We start from the raw sequence: 23,186 nt of genomic DNA on the forward strand, positions 1-23,186 counted from the left end.
CTTCTCTGGGCATCCCCATTTCATTATGGTTCTCTTTGAACTTCAGCAGTGTGTGATTGCCAGGAAGATGGAGCTTTGCAGGGCCCTGACAGACCCAGCTCACTCTCAAAAGACAGAATGAAAGGACTTACACCAAGCTCCATCAGGAACATCCATCTCCTTTTCCATCCCCTTCTGGGGTGCCCCATTGTCCTGACCCACTGACCACCCCCAGCAGCAGCTCAGACACAGCCCCAGGCTCCTTCATTGCAAACACTGATCAAGGTTTCTGGGCCTACTGAATTAAAAACTGTTAATTTTAAATCCTGAGCATTGCTAAGGAATGACACACCTTTCCAGTTCTCTTACATCATCACTAGGTTTTACCTCCTGCATATATTTATTAACAGTTCTTATCCTCTGCAGATTTCCTCTGAACTTCGGCGCCTCACCACCCTCTCTGAGCACTCCAACCTGTTTTTCTTTGGCTTGTGCTTTCCTTATTTTCTAAACTTCCTAACTCCCATTTTGAATGGATTGCTGTCTGCTTCCCTTTTTCTTATTTGTTTTATATTACTTTCCATCTAATTTTCCCCTTCATTTCATCACAGAAGCAGGATGGGCAGTTAGCCAAAGTTGTCCCCCTTCTCAATTGCAAAATTATTAGTTTTTTGGCCCTTTAACACCTTTCACTTAGAAAACTGTCAGTTCTACTTCAGTTTTTCATCTAATTTCCTCTCCACTCCCAGATCTGATATGAAATTTGCTCAGCTGTGCCCTTTTGAAGCACCAATTACGTTTATTAGCAGCTCACATGGCTGTATGCTGAGCTCCACTGCAATCAGGATCCCAACCTCAGTTCTGCCATTCATTTATCTTTATCTGACCTAAACAAGACAGACCCAATAACTTCACCTTTCATGTCTAACACTGCATCTGAAAAACAGGTCTAGAACACAGACCAGGAGCTTTAATCCTGACTACTGGGTTGCTTTCTACTACAAAACAAATAAATGCCTTTTTACTGTCCCTGTGAAGAAAATCCAAGTCAACGTGTGCTGGAAGTTGATGGTAACAGGCACACGTGTCTTAGTAAACTCTGCCACATTCACTTCTCTTAGAATACTTTTTTAAAAGATTAATCATTTTTTAACAACTCCAAAAAGCAAAAATAAAATAATTTCTTAAGTCTCAAATAATTTTCTGGCTTTCTGCACTGAGTCTGATCCTTCAGTACCTTCTTTAATATCAGAAGCTCCTCAGACAAGCTGCCTTTCCAATTTTCTGCTTCTTTAGCAGGTGCAGAAGTTTAAAGCGTGAGCCAAGTATGCCAGACAAACACATTCCTGGGTCTGACACAGGGCTCATATAACAGTAACTTATTTTTCCAATTAACCACCTTCATGCCTCCCTTTTAAAAATACCTTAGAATGCATTTATGCATTCTAGATTTCCCAAATAAAATGAAACAAAAAAAATCTGAAGCACTTTTGGATACATTAACAGCATCGTGCTACTGCTTTGTTTAAGAAACAATCCCCCTGGAATATAAAAGCCTGTCCCACACTATAAATAAATCCACTGCACTGGAACAGCAGGAGGAAGCTGGAGACAGAAAGGAGATGGGTGACAAGACTTGTTGCTCCAAACTCTACAGAGTGAAGAGGAAGAAAAAACAATGAGGAAGCAGGTGAGTGGCTGTGTGGGATGGGAAAAGGCATCCAGCAGCAGTCAGATGTCCATGCCAAGGGAGAGCCCTGCCAGGCAGCCCGCAGCAGCCAGGACTCCCTGGGCCAAAGGCTGGGACAGGCAAGCAGGGAAGAGCAAGCCTGGAAGGGTGATGGGAAGAAAGAGACCCAGACGGAAAACAGGCAGCAGGGAAGAAAAGCCATTCAAAGCCGCTCGGCTGAACATGGGTTTGTTTGCCAAGGAGCAGCGAAGGAACAAGGATGACTTGGCCTGGACCAAAGCGCCGAGGGAGGGAACGGAGTGAGATTCGACAGCTCAGGCAGAACAGAGCAGGAGGGAGGTTGGGCAGCAGAGTCTGCAGCCCCCACAGGAACACTCCTTTGGGCTCAGCACTGAGGCAGAGATTCCTGGCTCCAGTCACACTTGTGTGTGGCCTCCCAGTGAAACGTGGAAACAGAAATTGCTGCTTCAGCTCCGAGTTCCTCCCCACCACGTCGGGAGCTCGGGTCAAGAACAGGGATCCATACATGGAACACAAAGAATTCCCCCCTGACACACACACACATGGGTTACACCCAACACCACGCTGCTGCATTTAAGTTCAACTTTTAAAAACCTATTTATACGTAACTTAAGAGAACTCAGGATTCTCCAAGTCCAGGCATACAAAGCCGGGCAGTTTTGGACAATCTCTGAGCAGCTTCAGCTCACTTTTTGATCACTGAAATGATCAGACACTGCAATGTACTCCCCAAACTCACAGTGCACAAACCTGGTTCTGCCATTTCCTAACTCCTGAGTGCTTGACTCTGTACAGCCTTAATAAAGGTCTTTTAAAAGTAGCTCTCTGTGGGTAATTGTGTGTGGGACATTTGCCAACCCAAACATGAGGGAGTTCAAGAGGCTTTTCTAATCTTGTGAGTTTATCCACTAAAGAAAAAGATTTGATTAAAAAAATGAAGTACGGCTAAACTGGGAACAATACTTTACTACGGGCTGTTCTTCATAGGCACTTCGAAATCCTGAAAAAAACCCCCACAAAATTAGGAACTTATTAAATCAGAATGAAATGTACCAATGCAGAAACATAAACAGAAATGCCAGATGTATAATGTCAACTTGTAATACACAGCTTCAATTAATTCTTCTTAATTCATTTGTTTTCTTAACTTCTTTTGTTTTGCTCTCCGGAAAAGGCCATTTTCTAATGACAGATCACAGGAGGAAAGATCCAAAGTTCAAGTTTACTCCAAGGAAAAGCAGCCTCGTTTCTGTGCTCACAGACCCCACGTCCCTTTTGCACTTTTCACTCTCGCAGAGGCTTCAGGACAAACTCAGGCCTGCACTGGGAGGCAAAGAAGTTTACTAAAGGTTTCAAAAAGTTTTACTCTTCAAGTACAAACGTGAAATTAGTTCTTTAACAGGAACTGAAGCCACAGGAAATGGCAGAGTGAATGACAGGCACACAGTCACTTTGCAAGTGTGCAGGTGTGTGCTCATTAGAGTTATCACGTGCAAGATCCCTGGCTGGCTCTACTTGTGTTATTTAAAAATAATCTTCATTTATCCAGTAAAAAAAAAAAAATCAACCCATTAAAGAAACAAACAAATTTTATAGTTAAGCAGATTTGAGCGGTGGAAATACAATTACTTTGTTCTCTGAAGCTCATCTTCTGTATTACTGTTTCACTTCCACTGAAATTCACTCACCACCTGTCACCTTTCAACTTGCTCACTCGAGGACTTGGGCCCTGGATGCTCCTCCATTCCCAGACCATGGCCCAGAGGCTCTCCAGGCCCTGTGCAGCACCAGTGTAGCTGTGACCCAGCCACAACAAACAGGAGCTTCAGAGTGTTGTTTTACTCGGGTTTTAATTTCAAACAGGGATTTTTGGCGGTGCTTTTTTCCTCACTTTATATAGAAAACAGAACTCAGGATGTGGAATTTGAGGACATCACATAGGGCAAGAGAAATATAGTTTCAAACTTAAGAGCACAGCAGTGAAGTCACTACTGCGCCTGAAAATCAAGGATATTCCACTGAAGAGACAGGAAGTGCCATTTTCTGAAGAAAAGGGATGACAGTTTTCTGCCACTGGGCAATGCAACATCAAGTACGTCAAGACATAAATGATCCATTCCTTGTGCACACCACGATGTAAAATTGCTGACAAGAATTGCAAGTTCACATGTGCAGCAGATACAAACCCTTCATAGTTTATTGATGAAAAGAAATTCTAGTGAATTGCAAAGTGAAGTTCCAACTTTATCCCACTAACAGCATTTCAGGAGGAAAAAGTAACACCACCATTGAGCTTTACAATCCTGTATTTTTAGAAAATGACATTATGGTACATCAATCCCCCTCAACATAACAACATGACATGATCTTGCTCTTCAGCCCCCAGGCTACTCCCCAGTAACCTGAGCTGGTCCTGGCTTGCACGTGCAGCTGCTCCAGCTGTGCATTCCCAGCTGACAACTGCCAATGCACAGCAATAGTTATGTTCATTCATGCACGGACTATTTGCTTTAAGATGTGGAGAACTACATAAAAATAGAATAAACCATTTTCCATTCATTTCCCAGCACTAGGCTTCAAGACATTTCAAATATCTGTTTATCCCAAATTCGCCCAAAGAGTGCACCAAGCAGCCTCTACTGGGTGTTACAAAAATCAACAATAAATGTGCAAGTGGTCATCTTAAAGTAACAGCAAGGACAATAATTAGATTAGTAATAACTTGATTTCTACTACCATGAATCAATCACAGGTTTCTAATATCTGATGTTGTGTGAGGACCCCAGACAATAATCTTATTTAGAAACTACACTTTGTGCACAACTTCCTAAGATGTACAATGTCCTTCAGAATAATTCACTTTCTGTGAATACTTCATGAGAACATTTGCTCTTGTGTTGCCATGGAAGGAACAACTTACAAGAAGAGTCAGGTGGCTTAAGAATACCCATCCAATCTATATTTGCCCTCTAGCTATAAACTGGCCTTTTAGGAACCCTGGAAGAAAAAAAATCCTTAAGATTTCTCTCTACTGCCTATGAAAGAAGGGTTTGGTCAAACAGGGAGTGAGGATTCCCCTGATCAGTCGCTTTATTTTAAGCTCAGCAAAGCAAAGCATTACCCAGACAACTCAGGGCTACTGTGTTCAGGCTCTTGTCAAAAATGGTGAGGGAAGACCTCAGGATTTTGTTAAATTCCAAAATACAAGCAGTTCATTTAAGAGTTTTGTTCAGGACTGGTGTGGGTCAGCTCAGCTGCAGGCTACAGATGTTACCAACACTGAAATCCTCTCCTGGTCTCCTTGATCACGTGTTTGAAGGGAATCTGGAAAAGCATGAGAGGGTTTTCTGAGACCTCTTTATGATCCTGGAGTGCAAACACCAGGAACAACTTTGCTCATGAACGATTTACAGTTCCAGGCTGGCACAGATCACCAAAAAGTGACTGCTGAGCACTGGGGGAGGAGAGAGTTGCTGCTGGCTTTGCCCTGGGCCAGCAAAGGCAGCTGTGGTAGCTTACACCGGGTGTAAAACCAGCCTGGAACATTACTCCAGACATACTCACGGAGACTAGCTTAAAGCTTCAATCCTCCCCCTTTATCCTGCAAAGACAGTGACTTTTTGTTGAAATCCAACCTTTTTTAGGCTGTTTTTAAGCAGAACAAAGGACTTTCAAAAAGACTTTTTTTTATTTAAAGCAGATCAGGAATTCTGGTAAGAGAAGAAGATATTTACAGCCACTTAAAAAAACCTACTTCTTATGTCAGTGTCCCTTCAGCAGAGGTTTTCTCAAATACATTCTTCAAAGCCATGAAAACTAATTTTGCAGTATCACTCACAACCTCGGCTTTCTGAAAAGAATGCTTCATTAGAAAGTTTTCTTCAGCTTCTACTGCCCAGGAAGTATCTTCTTGATCAATTCTGCCCAATTTGTCCCAAAAACTCCTGGCTTTGCCCTTTCCAGCTCATCTGCCACCTGCCCTGCCCTTTGCAGCCAGGCTGCAGTGGCTCTGTCCCTTCCCTCTGAGCAGACAAGGCACCAGCACTTTAAAATGCTAAAAAATACACCTCTCCTTTCTATTGAATCTCCTAGAAATACTTCCATATTCATATTCATAAGCTGAACACACCAGTTATGGGGTTTTTTTCCTACCTATTTTCTTATTAAGCCTCAAATAAAATTTCACTTATTAGCACTTGCAAAGGAGGAAACCCTTGAGACACAAGTGGGACAAACATAAAGGTCAAGGAGTACAGCAGGCAGGCTGCAGCCCCAACAGCTTTCTCACAGAATCCCAGGATTATGGAAGGAATGAATGAAGTCATTTTTAAAAGACAGTTTCATCTTGTAATATGCTACAAAAAATTTTGTCACTGAAGGTTTCTGGGTCTAGCATTTAAGAATAGATGTGACTTTACCTGCTCAAAAATGGTTTCATCTACTGAATCCGTCATGTTAAAACACTCTGAGTTTATTTATACACCTTGTGGTAAAAGGAAGCCTGGACACAAAATTACCTTCACCTTACCCTGAAGGTGCTGTCAAGTGTCTGAACTCCTGAACTAACCTGGAAAATGGGATGTTACCTTATACCTCAGCAGCAACACGGTTACTCTGAACAACTTGTGTGTGTCAGGCTCATGATGGGGTGGCTTGGTCTGATTTTAAAATTAGTCTGGAAAAAAAAGAAATTCACCCTGAAATACAACTGCAAGTTTCCTTATGCCATGAACAAACTGACAAGAGAACCCCCTTTCCTCCCCACCTCTAAAACTGTGAGAACAGGACAAAAGTAACAAAGGAAACATTAATTTGGGGGCTTTATTTAATTTTTCTTTTCTTTTTTTTTCTTTTTTTTTAAGATGCTACATAGTCAAACAAGATTGGTCTTTTTACGGCATAGGACTAGTTTACTACTATTATTTTTGTTTCTCCCCTAGATAGACTTATTTACATACAAAAACAGTTTCCTGACCACTATTTCCCCAATGCTTAGATGATCAAAACTCCCAACAATTGTGTAGTGCCCAAAAACACCAGGAGGCAGAATAATCTTGCACCACTACAGCAGCAAATTTCTAGTTCTTTTCACTGGCTTTGAACAGGTGCCTTTTCATACCACAAAGTATTAGTCAATTTTGTGACAATAAGGAAACATGAGAGGAAATACATTAAATAAGTCAAATATGCATTAAACATCTCTGAATAACATTTTAATTCAGCTAAATGAACCAACAGCACTGTAGCTTGGTCCCTTGGTGAGAACAAGGCATTGACCTTTATTCCGAACGAGCCCCTCGGTGCTGCCCAGCTCCCTCAGCGTTGCCACAGACAAGTCTTTGCAGCTTCTCACTACTCATTTAAGTGCCAAGAAGTTGGTAACTTGCACAGAGTTGAAGACACTGACAGAAACTGTTAAATTTATGAGCAGAATGGTGGATTAACGTATTTTACAGAAGTTATCAACACCTCCTGCCTAACCCAGCTCCAAACATCCTTAGGGCCAGCTCCAGCAGTGGAGGAAGAGGTTTTTCTAGTTTTCCTTTTTTTTTTCTTTTTTTTTTTTAAAAAGAGGTAATCCAGCAACATGTACCAGGGTCTAAGAATGTTTAAAATGACATATACAATATTTCATTGTAGTGTTAAATCAGGATTTTCTCCCCCCCCTTCATCACTGAAGCATATTCTCTTTCATTCATTCCCTCACCATACATTTTGAACTTTCTAGATTATGTTACATAGTATTTGTGCAGGGGTAATTTAAAGGCAAGACCTGTGAGATGTCATACATTAATTTTTTTTTTAAACATTGTTATGAATAAATTTAATCCAATGATATGGCAGAACCATCAAACCAATTTACAATTTTCCAGCATGCTGCCTCTACAAGGCTATTTTTCCTATAATTACACCAAAGACAAAGAACAAAACCACCAAAGCAAGTAGTCTGGAGCTGAGCCCTTCGTCCTTGACAGCAGCTGCAGAAGGAGATATTGGGTTGTTTGTCTGGGGTACCTTCCTCATCCGCAGTCCATCTTCTTCCTAAAGGAAGAGATATTGATTATTTCTACAAAAAAGTGCTTTCAATATTCACCCTTATCGTATTTATTTAGGTGGGTGTTATAGAATAGGTGAAAGCGAATTTACAGCTAAGTTAGAGCTCTGTTTCCTGAATGATCCTGAGAAGGAAGGGTAGTGAGGCAGGAGAGGAATTCTGTGTCTACAGCAAAGCCACACTCTTGGAAATTTTCTCCTGCTAAGGGAGTGAGGAAGCAATGAGGAACCTGCAAGAACTCTTGTCTAAAGTCTAGAGACAGCTCCAGAACTTCAGAAAAGCAATGGAGAGAATGGCATGAAGGTGCTTTTCTTGCTCTGCAAGCAAGTAAGGTGCTGTTGGGGAAGATGTCTCTCAATACAACTAAGATGAAGTTGCACGTTTTTCACAACCCAAGGCAATTACACTCATCATTCCCCATGTCAGATGTCACAAGTAAATCTTCCCAGACCTTGAAGGGAAATCTGTTTCTCCCATCATATTAATGCTGACATTTTGACATGAACCTAATGGCAATAATTAAGATATTTTCTTGGTACGACTTTGGCAGCTCACCTGATTTAAAGATGAGACAATGGATAAAACAATGTAACACCAGCAGATATTCTCATTTCAAGTGGGGTGAAGCTCCCCTCAGCTCTCCCTGAGCTGTTGTGCAGCACAGCTGTGTGTTAGCACACTCCAGTCACACACACACACTCAGAGCACTTCAGGACAGGGGCAAAGGAGTCTTTTGTGACTTAATTTGTGTCCAGCTGAAGCAACAGTGTTAGACTTTTTAGATACAGTATTATAGTGCAAAAGTATAAGGGTGTCCAGCTGAAGCAACAGTGTTAGACTTTAGATACAGTATTATAGTGCAAAAGTATAAGGTACCAAAGCAAAAGGCTCCAGTCTATACTTAAATAAAATTGTAATAAAAGTTACTGCAGCCTTGTCAGATAATTGTCAGATAAGTGAAGTTCAAGGGCTCAGGGTATGTCAGTGCTTCTCACTTTCGAATTTAAAGGGGCACCTACATGATCTGAAAGTGAACTTATTTTTTATTAACTAATTAATTAATTTACTCACTGAAAGCCTCAGGCTACCCAATACCTCACTGCTGCTCTAAGTCTAAATGGGGACAACTGACTTTTGTAAACAATAAAATGCTGTTTACATACAACAAGTTTTGTATAGAAACAACAAATTTTCATTTTAAATATTTTAACTTCCCTCTGACAGTGACTCTAGCCTGACATTGACAGCACCTGGTAGCAGGCAGTGATTTAGCATTGTTTTCTGATGTTTTACAGATGTTTTTAACACTCCACAAAGGGAACAAAGAGCTCACTGATCAAGGACATTACTGTAAGACATCAGCTCAATTCTAGATAGCTCCTACAGAGTGTTTATTCAAGACTGATTTGCAAAACAATTAAATTTAATTAAATTTAGAGTATTGAGTATTTAGAGTATTGAGTTGCTGGCAAAATAAGAACACAAGGAGAAGTTAGGGTCATGTCTGTTATGTACACATATTATTTCTGTGCAAAACAACTCTGTTTTCAAGAATTCCTCCATGCATCAGCCAGTCAAGCAGCATGAGAGCTGAGAGAACAGAGCTCCTTTCACTGGGCTGCAAGAGTCACAACATCCACACTTTCCTTGGTGCTGATATCTATGGAAGTAGATACAACAAATCAAACTACTGTAAAAAGGAATTTTTCAGCAGTGATAAAAGTTTCTCAAGTACTGGATTTCCCAGCCATGTGCTGGATATGACAGGAAGCACATTTCCCATTCATGTGTCTTAATTTGGCCATTTCAGCAGCACATTACAGGTGCAATTACTGAAACACTCAGTATTTGCACAACGCTGCCCTCAAGCTCCCACCAGTTTGGGGAGAACAGGGCCAAGTCCAACACTGAATGCTTAATTCAGACTGAGAAATTAGGTGGGAAAAGAAAAAAAGAGAGGGAATTCACTCCTCTGGGTTGCTACCCAATCACCTTCTGTGACTGCATGACTTGTGCCTCCTTTCAAAGGGACCATTGATTTCAGCACCTTCTCAGAGTTTACAGAGAGAAACCTGAATTATCTTTTACTTTATAGACAATATTAAAATATTGTGCTAAAGTCAGGTAACCAAACCTTTAAGATGGAAGCTTCTTTTTCAGGAAAGGGGTAAATCTGAAAAGAAAACAACAGCGATCTTTACCTTAAACTGTTTATTCTCCTCCCGTAACCTCTGAACTTCTACTTGAAGCCTCTTATAGTCTTCCATTACTTTCTTAACTTCAGTGTCATCCAAAGAAGAACTTATTGATTTAGACATTACAGAGGAATCTGTCTTTGTTGCAGTTGTGGATACAATTTTATTTATTTCTATGTCATGCTGTTAAAAAAGGATAGAGTGATTTTTGGTTAGTTATTAACACCACACCACACACCTGATATATAGGAGGAGAATCAGGTAAAATTGTCTGTGCACACCTGACACATGCCTGTATAAAAAGAAATAAACAACATTTTGCTTTCTGTAATTTTACTGCTTTCCCAGACAACACCAGATCAGCAGCAATAAGTGAAGACAGAATGACCCTGACTTTTCAGACCCTGAATATACAGAAAAGGAGATGTCTCTAAACCAGGTCCCACAATCAGTGGCCTCCTCACTCTTCCCTCCCCAGGCACAACACAAGCAGCTACTGCAGGAGCCAGGACAGTGCTGCAGCTCCCTCTCCCTTCACTCCCCACTCCTGGCTGTCCCCTCTCCCTCCTTCTGTGTTTCTGTAGGGATGGAGGAACTTGCAGCCCAAGCTGGGAAACAAAGGTTCAGACCTCCAAAGCCTGCACCCTCTCCTGCCTTTGGATCCTTTCCATGCTCTGCACTTTAGAAACGGTCTCTTATGGAAACAAACCTCTCCCCACCCAATCAACTACATAATCCTAATTACACTGTTCAGTGCAAAGTAGAACAACTGTGCCTTTAGTACCTGCACATTAGGAAGCATTTTTCATTTTATTCAATCCATTATCAGTTCTACATTGCACACTACATACTTCCATTAGAAATTAATATGTTCATTACCCTAAAAAAGGATCCTACAATATTAGGATTGCAATATAATTCCTAACTGCTTTTGTGCCTTCCTCACCAGCTTTCTACCAATTTACTTGCCAAAGTAAGTGTTGTACCAAGGAAGCAAAGGGGAGTGTTGGACAGGCAAATTTACATTGCTGATGGTTATAACTGCTTCAGTATAAACTCTGAGCTTCACAACCAGCAATCAGCATCTTTAATCTTTTTTTAAGTATTCTTTATCCTGTGACTGTTCACTAAATGAAAACAGATCAACTCAAAAATTGCTTTGTGCTACTGCTGCACTTATGTTCAAACTGGCTGCTAGTTACACCAAGGATTACCAATATTTTAAATAGTTTATATTGTGTTTATGAAGGGTAATGCCATCCAGGCAGTGAAACAGAGGCTTCTGTCTTGTGCTTATATAGCTGTCTGAATAAACATGCCATTTCACAGGATTTACTGTGGTATTAAGTTAAATCACTCAATATGCATCTGAAAATACTCACAGGCTTATCATTTTCTGCTGGTAGCTCAAACACACACCTAAGTTTCGAATCCATGAGTTCTTCCGGTTTTGCTTCTTTCCACTGGAATAAGTTAATATTAATTTAATATTAAACATATTAGTATAATCAGGCAGGTTGGAAATGCAGTGCATTATGTAAACAAATCACACCATTTCACTCAGAAAAAACCCGCAGGTGTTTATCACATTGCCATTATCCACATACAGAATGAAAAATGAGATCAAATACATAACTGAGTGGTATCATAAAGACAGACCAGATACTATGAAGTAAATCATTCTAAATAGTCTGAAACTTCCACAGGTAATTTATGAGAGAACTGGGAGCTGTGTCAGAGTAATTAGCAGAGACAGGGGGAGTTATGGGCCTGCTTAAAAAAAAAAAAGAAAAAAAAAGAAAAAGGAGGTGCGAATTCAAGGGAAGGGAAAGATAACAAGCCCCCAAATCAATCACAGTGTGAGTTCTCAACTCTTTGCCCAGTGGAGTTTCTATTCAAAATTTTAAAATTTCACATGAGCTTTTCTTCTGGAATGAACTACAGGACTGTTCTTCCCCCTCCTTGTTTTCCACGTCCTTACTTTTCAGCATCAATGTCTGAACAGCACCAGATGTGCTACCTACAGAGGGATAACTTGCCCTCACACCTTCTCTCCCCTTCAGCTGGGGAGTCTGCCATAAACAAGATTCCTTGCAATCTTTTTGATAGGGATCAGCAGTGATAAATCTCTGCTCAGTGTCAGCTGTAACCCTGAAGTGAAAAGATTTATTCTCAGTGGTAATAAACAGCAAGAAGTGTCCACACTGATATCCTGGAGTTCTCACGTGCTCCTCTTCACTTTGACCATCCTCCTGGTAGCTTGGTATTCCTCAGTATATCTCAAGTAGGTGACAAATTATGGCTAAGCCCGTGCAATCTGGAGTAGTATTTAACCCATCCTAAACAGCTGAATCGTAGTTCAGCTTTGCTGGGGCTGAAGTCAGAGTTCTATTTTGAGCTCCTTGGCTGCCTGTGAAGTGTTGAAAGCTTTACAGTACTCCCATAACTGGTCTCACCTGTTCATCCAGAATAGGAAGAGATCTGGAGAGTGGTAACAAAACTGAGAACTGATCAAAGTGTTACAGGAAAAGGAATCATATTGGTCTGGAGAGCTCTGGAAAACTGAAAGGCCCATATAGGTACTAAAAAACATTCTTTGCCAGCAGAATAACACTTGTCATGGTATAAAGTAACTCATAAAAATTAAAGAGCTCGAAAGAAAGGCAGACTGGCTTATCTTTCTAGTGATGCAGACATTTTATTACTACTGCTGTTTCTCCCACTGGATCTTATTTTGAGCCCATTAAATAAATATAGTTCCATAAATCAGTTTCAGAAGGGAAATTATTAACCTGCAGAGTGCCCCAGCTTTAAGAAGATGTTCAGAAGAAGACACATATTGTAAGGACTACTGTAGAGTTCTTCTGGGTTGGCTTTTTTGTTTTTAAGTAGCACACACAAGCCACACACTTTTAGAGTAATGGTCTTTTTCCTTTTTTTATATTGTGTCCTCAATAGCCACTGAGTGTTCTCTCAAGCTAACAAAAGCCAGGCTAGAGAAAGCTTCCTTGTGCCTTCTTCTGGGGGCAAATCTTGCTGGTAAAGGAAAGCCACCAGTTGACATAAGGGTTTACTGCTTTCCAGGCTGTCTTACTGTAGCCTGATGGTCTTTCTATGTCTTTTGTCCTTCTCTGCTCCAGCACCTACATATTTCTACTACTTTCATTTGTAATTCACAGGACAGAATCTATGAGGGCCTTTCATTTACAAAGCCACAGCAGACACAGGTAGGGATAAAGGAAAATACAATACTTATAAATCATCCTCTTGCATCTTGCAAAAAGAGCTGCTCAAGAGAAGACTCAAGACTTGAGAGTAGATGCATAAAATATATAAGATGATACAGATTTTGAATATATTCTGTATATCCTTAGAATATATGGTTCAAGCTGGCCTTTCTAAAGGATATACCGCAAAAAACTACAATGACTTGTTTCATGACTTGTCATCCCATTACTGACAGCAGCTTCCTAGAGAAGCAACCACAGACACCAACTTTCAGTGCAAGGTTCCTGGGGCTCAAAATAACAGAACATTCCCTGCCAAGCAGAGTTGGAAATATGGAAAAGCTTTCAAGGACCATTCCAGCGTGGTTTGACAACAGTCCTTAAAGAACGCAGTAAAAGGACTTAAAAGTTATACAATTAGAAAGAAATCCATTTAAAATTATTTCAATACTTACTACTGCTTCCATATCTGAAGTATCAGCTGGAGCAAACATAGACTGAACCATAAACTTGTGTTTACTTTTCTCATTAGGGTCATAGTCAAAAGGCTGTAGCATCACTGAAAGAAAAAAACCCCAGAACACATGGCATTAATATTGCTCTGGTGCAGAGTCATGCACTGATGACACAGTTACCAGATTTCAGAAAAACAAACATTAAAATGGTTTCAAGTTGTCTGTTGTTATGACCAAAGCAGCAGTTGAGATCAGGAACCTCACTTTAAACCAGAATTCTGAAAGGAAGCAAGAAAACCAGATTTTCTCAGTCTGTCTAGACTTTTGTCTGAGAATTCTGGAAATGCTGATCACTCTACAATATTCTGTACACAGCTATGGCAAGATAACAATAGTAATTTATAGGAAATAGGATAATTTACGTATCTTCTGGGACAGAGGGAGAAATTTTCCAAGGCAGCATCTTTTTGTCTTGCTCCATCCTTGGGGCAGAAGTAACAAGCATTTTGATGAGCTGTACACACAATATTGCTGATGGTGACCAAGAAAAGCTAGAGAGGCGAAGTCAAACATTGTAAACCCTGAAGTTCAAGTCTCGAGATGGAATTTTCCTCTACAAAGTTTAAGAGTCTCATGGTATTTGCTTTATCAAGTGCAAGTATTTCTCTTCCACAAATAAGTTACTGAAGGTTTGTTACCAATTTATAGCTGGAAGTTTATAGTTAAATGTGATGCAAACTTTGCCTATGAAAGGTATGCAAGGAATGTATTTATCTTCATTCAAAAAGTCAAAAGCATTCCAAAATTTACTTATGAAGAGAACGACTGTGTTCAGGGTACAGAGAGGAAGGAACAGCAGGTTTAGAGTGTGTGTGCTTTTATTTAATTTTTTATGCAGTATTGGGAATTTCCATGTCTTTGCTGTTGGGTTAAAGCAAGCCAAAGAGGGGCAGCTGGGCATTCCATTTACATGGAATATTCTTTAATCACAGCGGTCACTTGGAACCCCCACATTTGTGAGTGACACCTGGATATTCAGCTGTCAGGACATTAATAAACAGGAGTTTGGCTTCAAAGTGAGACAGAACATGTGAAAATAAGCAACACAAACATGTTATTAGAAACTGCAAAAAGCCACCACCCCCTCAAACTGCAAATGAAGCTTGCAAATACTGCCATTACTGCTAACAGAAAAAAATGGTGTAAGGTTTAAAAATTCACATTTTATGACCGGTCTTAGTTCAGCCCCTCAATTCAATCACTAGGAAGAGAAGCAGTTCAAGAATTAGGACCATTTTCAAGTACTGGTGCTACTAACATTATGTGCCCAAATTCATACACACTAATTGCAGGGGTTTGTCATATAAAAGCAATATCCAAAGACCCCATTTGTTGCAAATGAAGGCAAGACAAACCAATCTGCCTCCCTTAATGAGCAGGGTATGTTATGGCTGTATCATCTCTAATGTGCACACAGTCTGTGGCCATCAACAACCACATGCCTTTTAAAGCCCAAAGAGAAGGAAGGCAATAAATTCTCTCAGATGAGGTGCTTTAAAAATTATATATACATTTTAAATTCACCTTGCAGTACTCGATATATTATTCCAAACTAAGTATTTTCCAAACAGGAGTGACTGTGAAAGCACAACTATTTCAACACTGTCTGACACATCACTGAAAAGCAGCAGCATCGCTTTTTCTCCTCTGTAGTAGTGAGTCAAGATTATGAAGAGTTAAACTTTAGCTAGGAGTTAGAAGCAATTTGTTAGAGAGATTTTGTCCGTGAATACCAGTTTTTTTTAACGATTCAGTAGACACTTAAATAATTTTAAATCTACATAATGTGTAAGATCCAACTGGATAGTCAGAACTATCCAGCATTTATGGAACTTCTACAGATTGTGGTTTTTTCAGCTTGCTTTGCTGAGTGCAACTATCAGCTCATTTGAAAATCCTCACTTCCCAAGGGACAGTGCTGAATCCATCCTGGAATGCCAAACGAGCTTTCCAAGCTCCATTCACTGAACCACAAGAGCCAGAGAGGGCTTGACAGCACAGACGTTGGTAGCACTTGTATTTTTAGATCAATACATGAAAGCCACATTGACACAATTATTCAGCAAATGTCTTGTAAGCCAGATGGGAAGCTCAAAAATATGTTGTTTTTTCAAGAGGAAACCAAGCCATTTTAATATTTATCCACATACTAGTGGGGTTTCTGTGAAAGATCAGTTTCATAAAACTGCCCTAATTGCTGGAGAAATTGCTACTGGGGATGTGGCTCCTTTGTTCTGAATGGAAAACACAAACCTTATGCAAAACTTATGTGAAAAGAGTGTTCCTACAAAATGCCTTATCACATCAGTTGTCCCATCTGGTCAGAAGTTTCAGCTTTCATCAGAAGTCAGATATGTTGCAAGAATATTTTTTAAGAAAAAAAAATATATTAATATGATCTTCAAGTTTACTGGCAGCAGCATCCATCAGGCAGAGATACCTCAACCACTTCCCAAGCTGCTCACCCTACAGCTCAAGCACCAGCACTGTTTTACCACAAGCAAAAACTGCAGAGTCACTGAGAGATCAATGGACATCAGTTTTCTCACACATTCCTGCAATATCCCCAGCATTTTGCGCTCTGTAGAGAGCCAAGGAGAGGCACTGACCACTCAACATGCTCCTTCTTTTCCATGGAACAGTATACTGGCAAAGTTAGTCACAATGACAGAAGCATTAAACTCCTCTGGTTTTCCTAGAATAAACCAGCTTTCTCAAGGAACAGAGGAAATCTGAAGCAGGGAACACCTTTAACACCTGCTAGGATCTAGCTGTCCTTTCCAAGAGCAAAAGGAACAGAAAAGTCTCCCAGCTCAGATAGTCAGCAACCTTCCTCTAGTTTCCATCTGAATTTATTAATGGCCTGTTTACTTGGTCCTGGACCAACACTGCCCTTATGCTGAAATACCAGAGAACGGGAAGAGTCATTTACTTCTGGCACCCTCTGAGACATCAATCATGGCAACTCTTGGCCTTCTGGTAAACTTAAGCCAGACTTGGTGGGTCCTCTCTGGGTCAGGCTCCCCATTCATCCTCTGCACCTCTTTTGGTTTGAGCTCCTCTAATTATGCATGCAGGAAACTTTACTAACGCCCTGAATCACAGTATTTATGCCCTCTCACCTCTTTCCTTATCCAGATACATGATGGTACATTTGCTTTACTCACAGCCACATTATGTCAGCATCTTGCTCATCCCCATCAGGCCCCTTCATTTAACAAGCTTGTAATTACAGCAAGAGTATTTTATACTCCAAATATGTGATTTTGCAGTTTTTCTGATGAAACGCATCCCATTTCTCTTACTGTAGCCTTCAAGGACACCTAATTCTGCTGCATACCTTCAATCTCCCAACTTTACAACATCATCAGGATTTTTAGTGTACTCTTTTTTTCCAGAATTGCTTGTAAAAGCATTAAACAAGATTAGAACCAAGAATCACTTTTAAGAAACATAACTAGTAGCTCCCTGCTATCACATTTCCATCCATATCACTGTTCATTCTTAAGCAGCTCCTTCAATACACTATCAATCTATTTTTTCTTTTCTAGCTTTATCAATCAATTTCCCAAATGGCAATGCACAGAATTCTTGGTCTGGATGGATCAAATCTACCACACTTATGTCACATAAAATATCCCAACCAGAAACAGGGATGAGCCTCAAGATCCTTGTGGAATTCCATCAGCTCTGACAGAGGTGAGCAAAAGGCACATCTACAGAAACAAGCAAGAATCCACTGCACCATTCCATCTTTGTCCATGCTTACATAAATAAACATAAAATTTCTGTAAATATTTCAGTAATACTAATAAGTTTTGAATCTGTGAGGACCAAGATAAAATTTTAAAGCAGGCAGGCAAGAACAACCCCAAAACTGGTAGTTTCTGCAGAGTCCTGGGAGCTCCTTGGGAACAGGGCACAGGAGTGACACTGCCAAGGAAAGTCTGGGAACGCAGCAGTGGATGGGACACAATCGGTGCCTGAGGGAATGGGGCAGACCCACTGCGACTGCAGAGCACAGGGCTGCAGCTCCATCCCTGCTCAAGGCAATGCCTTTTCAAAGCCAGGCAAGCTCACAAAAGACTAAAAATCCCTCCCTGGATATTCGACAGCAACCCAATGCTAATGTCAGCTCCTCCCCATTTTTAGGAGGCATGTTCAGACTGCTCTCTTCAGTGGGACACTGTGCACAGACGGTACCATCTGCAATTCCTCTCTCCCCCTTATACACCTATTGCAGACTCACCAGCATCTGCTGGCATTCCTTCACTTTTCCTTTGTAATCCATTCATGCTTTTTATTTAGACTTCAAAGCCACAAAATCAGCTATCTTTGCTGAAATCAGACATGCTTAACAGCAGCGGAATGTGTGCAAATACTCTTTTTCCCAAGTATTGCAGCCCCAATGCAATGGAATCAGATGACAGTGCACACATACGCTTCCCGACAGTTACATAAACTCAGCTGTTAAAATTACATGCCATTATATAACAGGTGAAAACACGGGCTCCAAACCTGCCATCCCAGCAGGCTGCACATGCTGACAGGGCCTCAAATGCTGGTATTTAGCAAAAGCTGTGATATGGCATAAGAAGGCAGCATTTGAGACTCTACTAGATTAAAGTGAGCTTTATTTTTCTAGCATTTTGTACGTGTTTAAATGAGCCATCATATTAGTGTGAAATAAAATGGAACTGCTGCCTCTTAGAGCAGAATATCTTCTCATTTACTTGCAGCAAAATAGTACAGACACAGTTTCACAGGAGTATAAGAAAGGCATCTGGTTACTACAGTGCAAGAAGGAAGAGGCTGTCCCAAATTCAGCTTCAGGCAGTAATATTCTCTGAGACTAACAAATGCTTAGGCACTGATTTTTTGGAGACCAAGTGCAGCACCAATGCACTGCTATCAGTGGCTGCGGTAAAGCCTGTCAGCAACTGCAAAGGGGACAAGATTGCATATAGCAAATACAGCCCAATTAGCTTAAGTGTCCAGAAATTACTGAATTAACTATAGTTTAATAATTTCTCATTGGTAGTATTTTCACTAGGTTTGGAGGAATTCAAGTCTTATTTATTCAAGTCCTGGTTTTATGCCTTGTGCAAGACTTGAATTAAATGACTGAAAAGGTAACTGATTCAGAGGCAAAGAACCAAATTCTATTTATTTTTCACTTCATTAACTCCAAAATCAGTCCTCTGTTCTCAAGCAACATTACTCCAAACCAAAGGTTAAACACATCTTTCCCCCTTTCTGTGAATCTGAAAACAATTATATTCTGCAAGTTAATGGCAGTCCCCTCTTTGATCCCTCCTATCCAAAGGATCCCACCTGCTGATCAGAACCAAAGACAGTGCCATCTTCAAGTCCAATATTAGGTCCCATGCATGGTTTAAAGGAGCTTAATATATACCTAGGGAACAACAAAAGTGTGCTACTTGCATTTTAAAATATAATGTTAATGTAAGGACTGGCAATTTAGGATCATTATTTATTACCACTGCTATTATCAGCACGGAAATACTAGAACACGGATGAGCTTGTGATTTAATATACCACAACCATTTTCCACACTAACCAAACCAAAAATCACTGCAAATAAGGTTATCAGAAAAGGGAAATTCTTAAAGCTATGTAGGCAAAAGCAAAGCACAGCTCAGGGTTAGCACAGCAGTCTCATAAGGGGATACTTTAAACCCTGGACTAGAACCACACTCTACCTGGTGTGCCACTGGGAAGGGTCAGGCTGGAAAAGCAAGCTGCTGGGAGCATAACAAGAGATGGTTCCTAAAACACTTGTCTGCACTGTATTTGCTCAAGGTGGAGCTAAGGGGCACTTGTAAGCAGAACTTTAATACACCACTCAACACTGAGATCAAGACAACATTTCAAAAAGCCTGGAAAGAGCCTGCAAAGGAAGCAGGCTTTTAATTTTCAAAGTTCATCTGCAAGATGAAAAGCATCCACATTTTTATAGCATGAAGATAATTTGTAGCTAGAAACCATGCTAATTTTCATTATCATTTCATTGATTTCAATGCATTTGATATGCTTGCCTGCAGCTAGTATAGATGACAGACAGCTTTACTTGGGAATTGTCCCGACTTTTAAAAATCTCCATTTCTCTCCAGAGAGCTTTTTCATTTACATATTAGTCATTTCAGAGCTCATTGGGTATGTGCTGGCCCTCTCCTGAAGCAGAAGCGCTTTGCCTGCCCCACCTGGGGCTCCCACACTTCCCTGGTTACTTCCTCACTGTGACATTCCCCTGGGATTAACTGCAAGGGAGGCACAATCCTGTAGCCCTTTGCACACTCAATTTGACAGCACAGAAATCCCAAAGACAACAGATCAATGAGTGTGCAAATATGGGTATGTGTAAGAAGACTTACAGGATTAGAGTTGCTTAATTTTACAGTGCAAAGTGGGTTTGGAATCAATTTGTATTTTGTTGGAGCAATTTCTCTCCAAGGGGGAGGTGTTTAAATGTTTTACATTTTATTAAGTAAGAAACTGAACTCTTGATTTCTACATGTTGATTTTTTTCAAGTAAAAAGCAGTGATTTTAGCTTCCCAGATTTTTTATTCCAGGCTAAAAGAGGTTGGTAGGAGCAAAGTGTATAACCTATCAATAATATTTCTTATCATGCCAGTATTTTTTTTTTGTTTTTAGAAATAGCAAAGCAAATCTGCATGTTTAGAGAAATAATGTTGTTAACTAAAGTCTGACCTCATTCATCCAATATGCCACAACTAAATGCTTTGATAGAATTCTTTATTAAGAACATGGATCAGAGATGTCATTGAGAAAATATACCATCAGAAAGTTAATAATACACAGACATTCTGTTTGGGAGAATACTCAGCTCTTTATGCTCTCAAAGTAAGCCACTCCTTTGCTTTTCCATTACCAAACTTAGGCAAGTCAAGAGCTACTGACTCATTAGAGAAAATCATTAACTTTTCCTATGCAACAGCAAAGATTTAGTCACTTGACATTTTTAACACCAAAGGATACTGAATCTTCAAGGCACACAAAACAAGCACGGTTTGAAAGTAAATGTTTTCATTGTTGGTTAAATCAAAGGCAGTTTGGCATCAGCCCACACCGGTCTAAACCAGGGGATACAGTCCACCCAGTTTTATTCTTCCCTCAATGTGCTCATCCAAGCACTTGTCTGACCCCGTGGTGAGCTGGTTCAGGAACTTAAGCTGGCAAAAAACTAACTGTACAAAAATAATCCCACAGGGAGGGCAGGGCTGCAGCAGGACTGGTTTGGATACGTTGGCTGAGGCTGTTAACGAACCATATCAATCATTTATGTATTTCCACCTTTTTCCTCTCCAAAACAAGATGTAAGACCCAACCTATTACTGCTAGACCAGGAGTAAGGGAGGTAAGGATATATGAAATGGTTGCTTCTCCAGGAAAACACAGCTTCTTGGATTCACCAAAATACTTTAAGGATGCGAGGCATTCCAAGAAATAACTGATTATAAGAAGCAATTTTCAGTCACCAAAGAACTGTTTGAATGGCTTACCAGAAACATTAATTGATGTTCCTGCATCGATAATTCCACTGTTGGGCCTTACACAGTATCTACGTGGTGCTGTGGTCTTAACTTTGAAGCACACATTTCTGTCCGTGGGGTTGCCGAGCTTCAGGTTTGTAGTGACCACATCTGTGAAAGGACCTGAGGAGGAGAGCAAAAGCAGACTTGAAATCACACAGAAAACACTTTTCAAGCAGAGCCTAAGCAGGCTCTAAATCTCTGTTCACAAATCTTATAAAGTAATTAGATGTTCAATTTCCATCTGCAGCACGTACAGATAATCATGCACGCAAAGCTGAGGCTGCCGCCAGGCCCCAGCCCAAGAGCTCATCATTAACAGCAAAACAAAAGGGGGAAATCATTCACACATTGTGCCAACACCACAACATGGCATTCAAAGGATGCCAAATTCCCTGCTGTGTCACAGTTGCTCCATTCTAGTCACTGAAACCCAGGCTAGCAGAGATACCAACAAATACCCATGCTGTAGATGGTAAGTAGTGAGTACAGTACAGTTTGTTAACCAGGCACGGAATGGGAATCAAGGACTACCACAGACCCATCTGCACATGAAGCCGGACCTCCACAGAACCAGGATTCCACCATGTATTCAGGAATGTCATACCAAAACCAGCAATACAAGCATTTAGGGTACATCTCCTTTCACCTACCAAGTTTTTTTTGTGATTTTTTGTGGTTTTTTTGTTTTGTTTTTTTTTTTAATAAACTCTCTTGGCAGCTAGAAATTATAAACCAGAATAAATAAAATAGCCTATCTCACCCAGGACAGGAAATAACCATGTGGAAATAGGAAAATTTTTAGACACTGAGAGCACTGGCAAAGATTTCCATATTAGCAAAGCCAAAATCAAACCATTGTCAAGATCTGCAACACCAAGTGCAGGCAAATCCATTTCTCTCAGGCTCACTACCTAATTGAAACTCCCAAATCCCTCAGGGAGAAGAAAGTCTGATTTCTTACATGACACTGATAAATCAGACAGGTAGCACACAACTACAGTGCTTTACAGGCGGTAAAGAAGTAAAATTAAAAGAAATATAACCACACTTTGATCAACTGTTTTCTCCACAGAAGTGATTAATTTGATGCCTGAATAAAATACCTTCATCTGCCTCAAAACAATCACACATATAACAACCCCAACCAGACAACAAGGCAGCACCATTTCTGTCTGCACTCTGAGCAAACCAGCTTTGCAATCCAACACAGGAGCAAACAAAAATTGAAGCAATAAAATTTTCAGATCCCATGGCAAAGGTTTCACTACAATTGTGCCTGGTGAAACATTGAGATGTGAAAGAGAATGAAACACAACTGTCAAATTTTCTCTGTGTTCTGCATGCAGGGAGAGACTTTAAGTTAATGGAAAATAACTGGCCAGAAGCAGCCATGAGGTGTTAAAGAAGTTAAACAAGCCAAACAATCAGAAAAATCCAGCAAACATTAGGTGTGTAAGGACAGTAGCAGATCTTCAAAACAGCTCCAACTGGGAGAAATCTAACATTTCAGAAGAAATTATAGGATGCCTAAGCAATAAGGATGTGTCTTTACTAAAAAATTACAGCTTGAGCTGTTCCAGCACAGAGGGAGGGTTGGCTGTACAAAGCCCTACATATGCAGCTGCATCCTCAGTAGTGCTTTACTGGTCTGCATGCTGGGATAGATTTCCTGGGGGAAATACCATGTTTTTACTTGGCTGATCCATGAATGTGTGCGGGATTTGTGTGCCCCAGCACAGAGCTGCTGTTTGAAATAGTAATACGACAACAATTCTGTCTGGAAAATAATTTCCAAATGGAGTTACTTATTGCTAACATAGATCATACCAAAATATTTGGCAGCAAAACCTTTCGGCAGACGGAACTCATTTCTTCTTGTCTGCTTGGTGTTTCCTCTTCTGTTTTGTCCACTAAACCATAAACAGT

At 40.4% G+C, this 23,186-nt stretch overlaps 1 protein-coding gene across 1 annotated transcript in view; it reads right to left on the minus strand.

The window, feature by feature from the left end:
* Nucleotides 1–6,550: 6,550 nt before the first annotated feature.
* VAPB (VAMP associated protein B and C) overlaps nt 6,551–23,186 on the minus strand; it is a 29,794-nt gene continuing 13,158 nt past the window's right edge. The window contains exons 2-6 of the mRNA XM_017734684.1: nt 21,228–21,380; nt 13,623–13,726; nt 11,323–11,403; nt 9,947–10,123; nt 6,551–7,732 (exon numbers count right to left, since the gene is read on the minus strand). Of these exons, the coding sequence (XP_017590173.1) occupies nt 7,574–7,732; nt 9,947–10,123; nt 11,323–11,403; nt 13,623–13,724 (519 nt within the window). The 5' untranslated portion in view covers nt 13,725–13,726; nt 21,228–21,380 and the 3' untranslated portion in view covers nt 6,551–7,573. The remainder of the gene's footprint in view (nt 7,733–9,946; nt 10,124–11,322; nt 11,404–13,622; nt 13,727–21,227; nt 21,381–23,186) is intronic.

The sequence above is a fragment of the Corvus brachyrhynchos genome, unplaced genomic scaffold, assembly GCF_000691975.1.
Source record: "Corvus brachyrhynchos isolate BGI_N302 unplaced genomic scaffold, ASM69197v1 scaffold10, whole genome shotgun sequence".
Lineage (NCBI taxonomy): Eukaryota > Metazoa > Chordata > Aves > Passeriformes > Corvidae > Corvus > Corvus brachyrhynchos.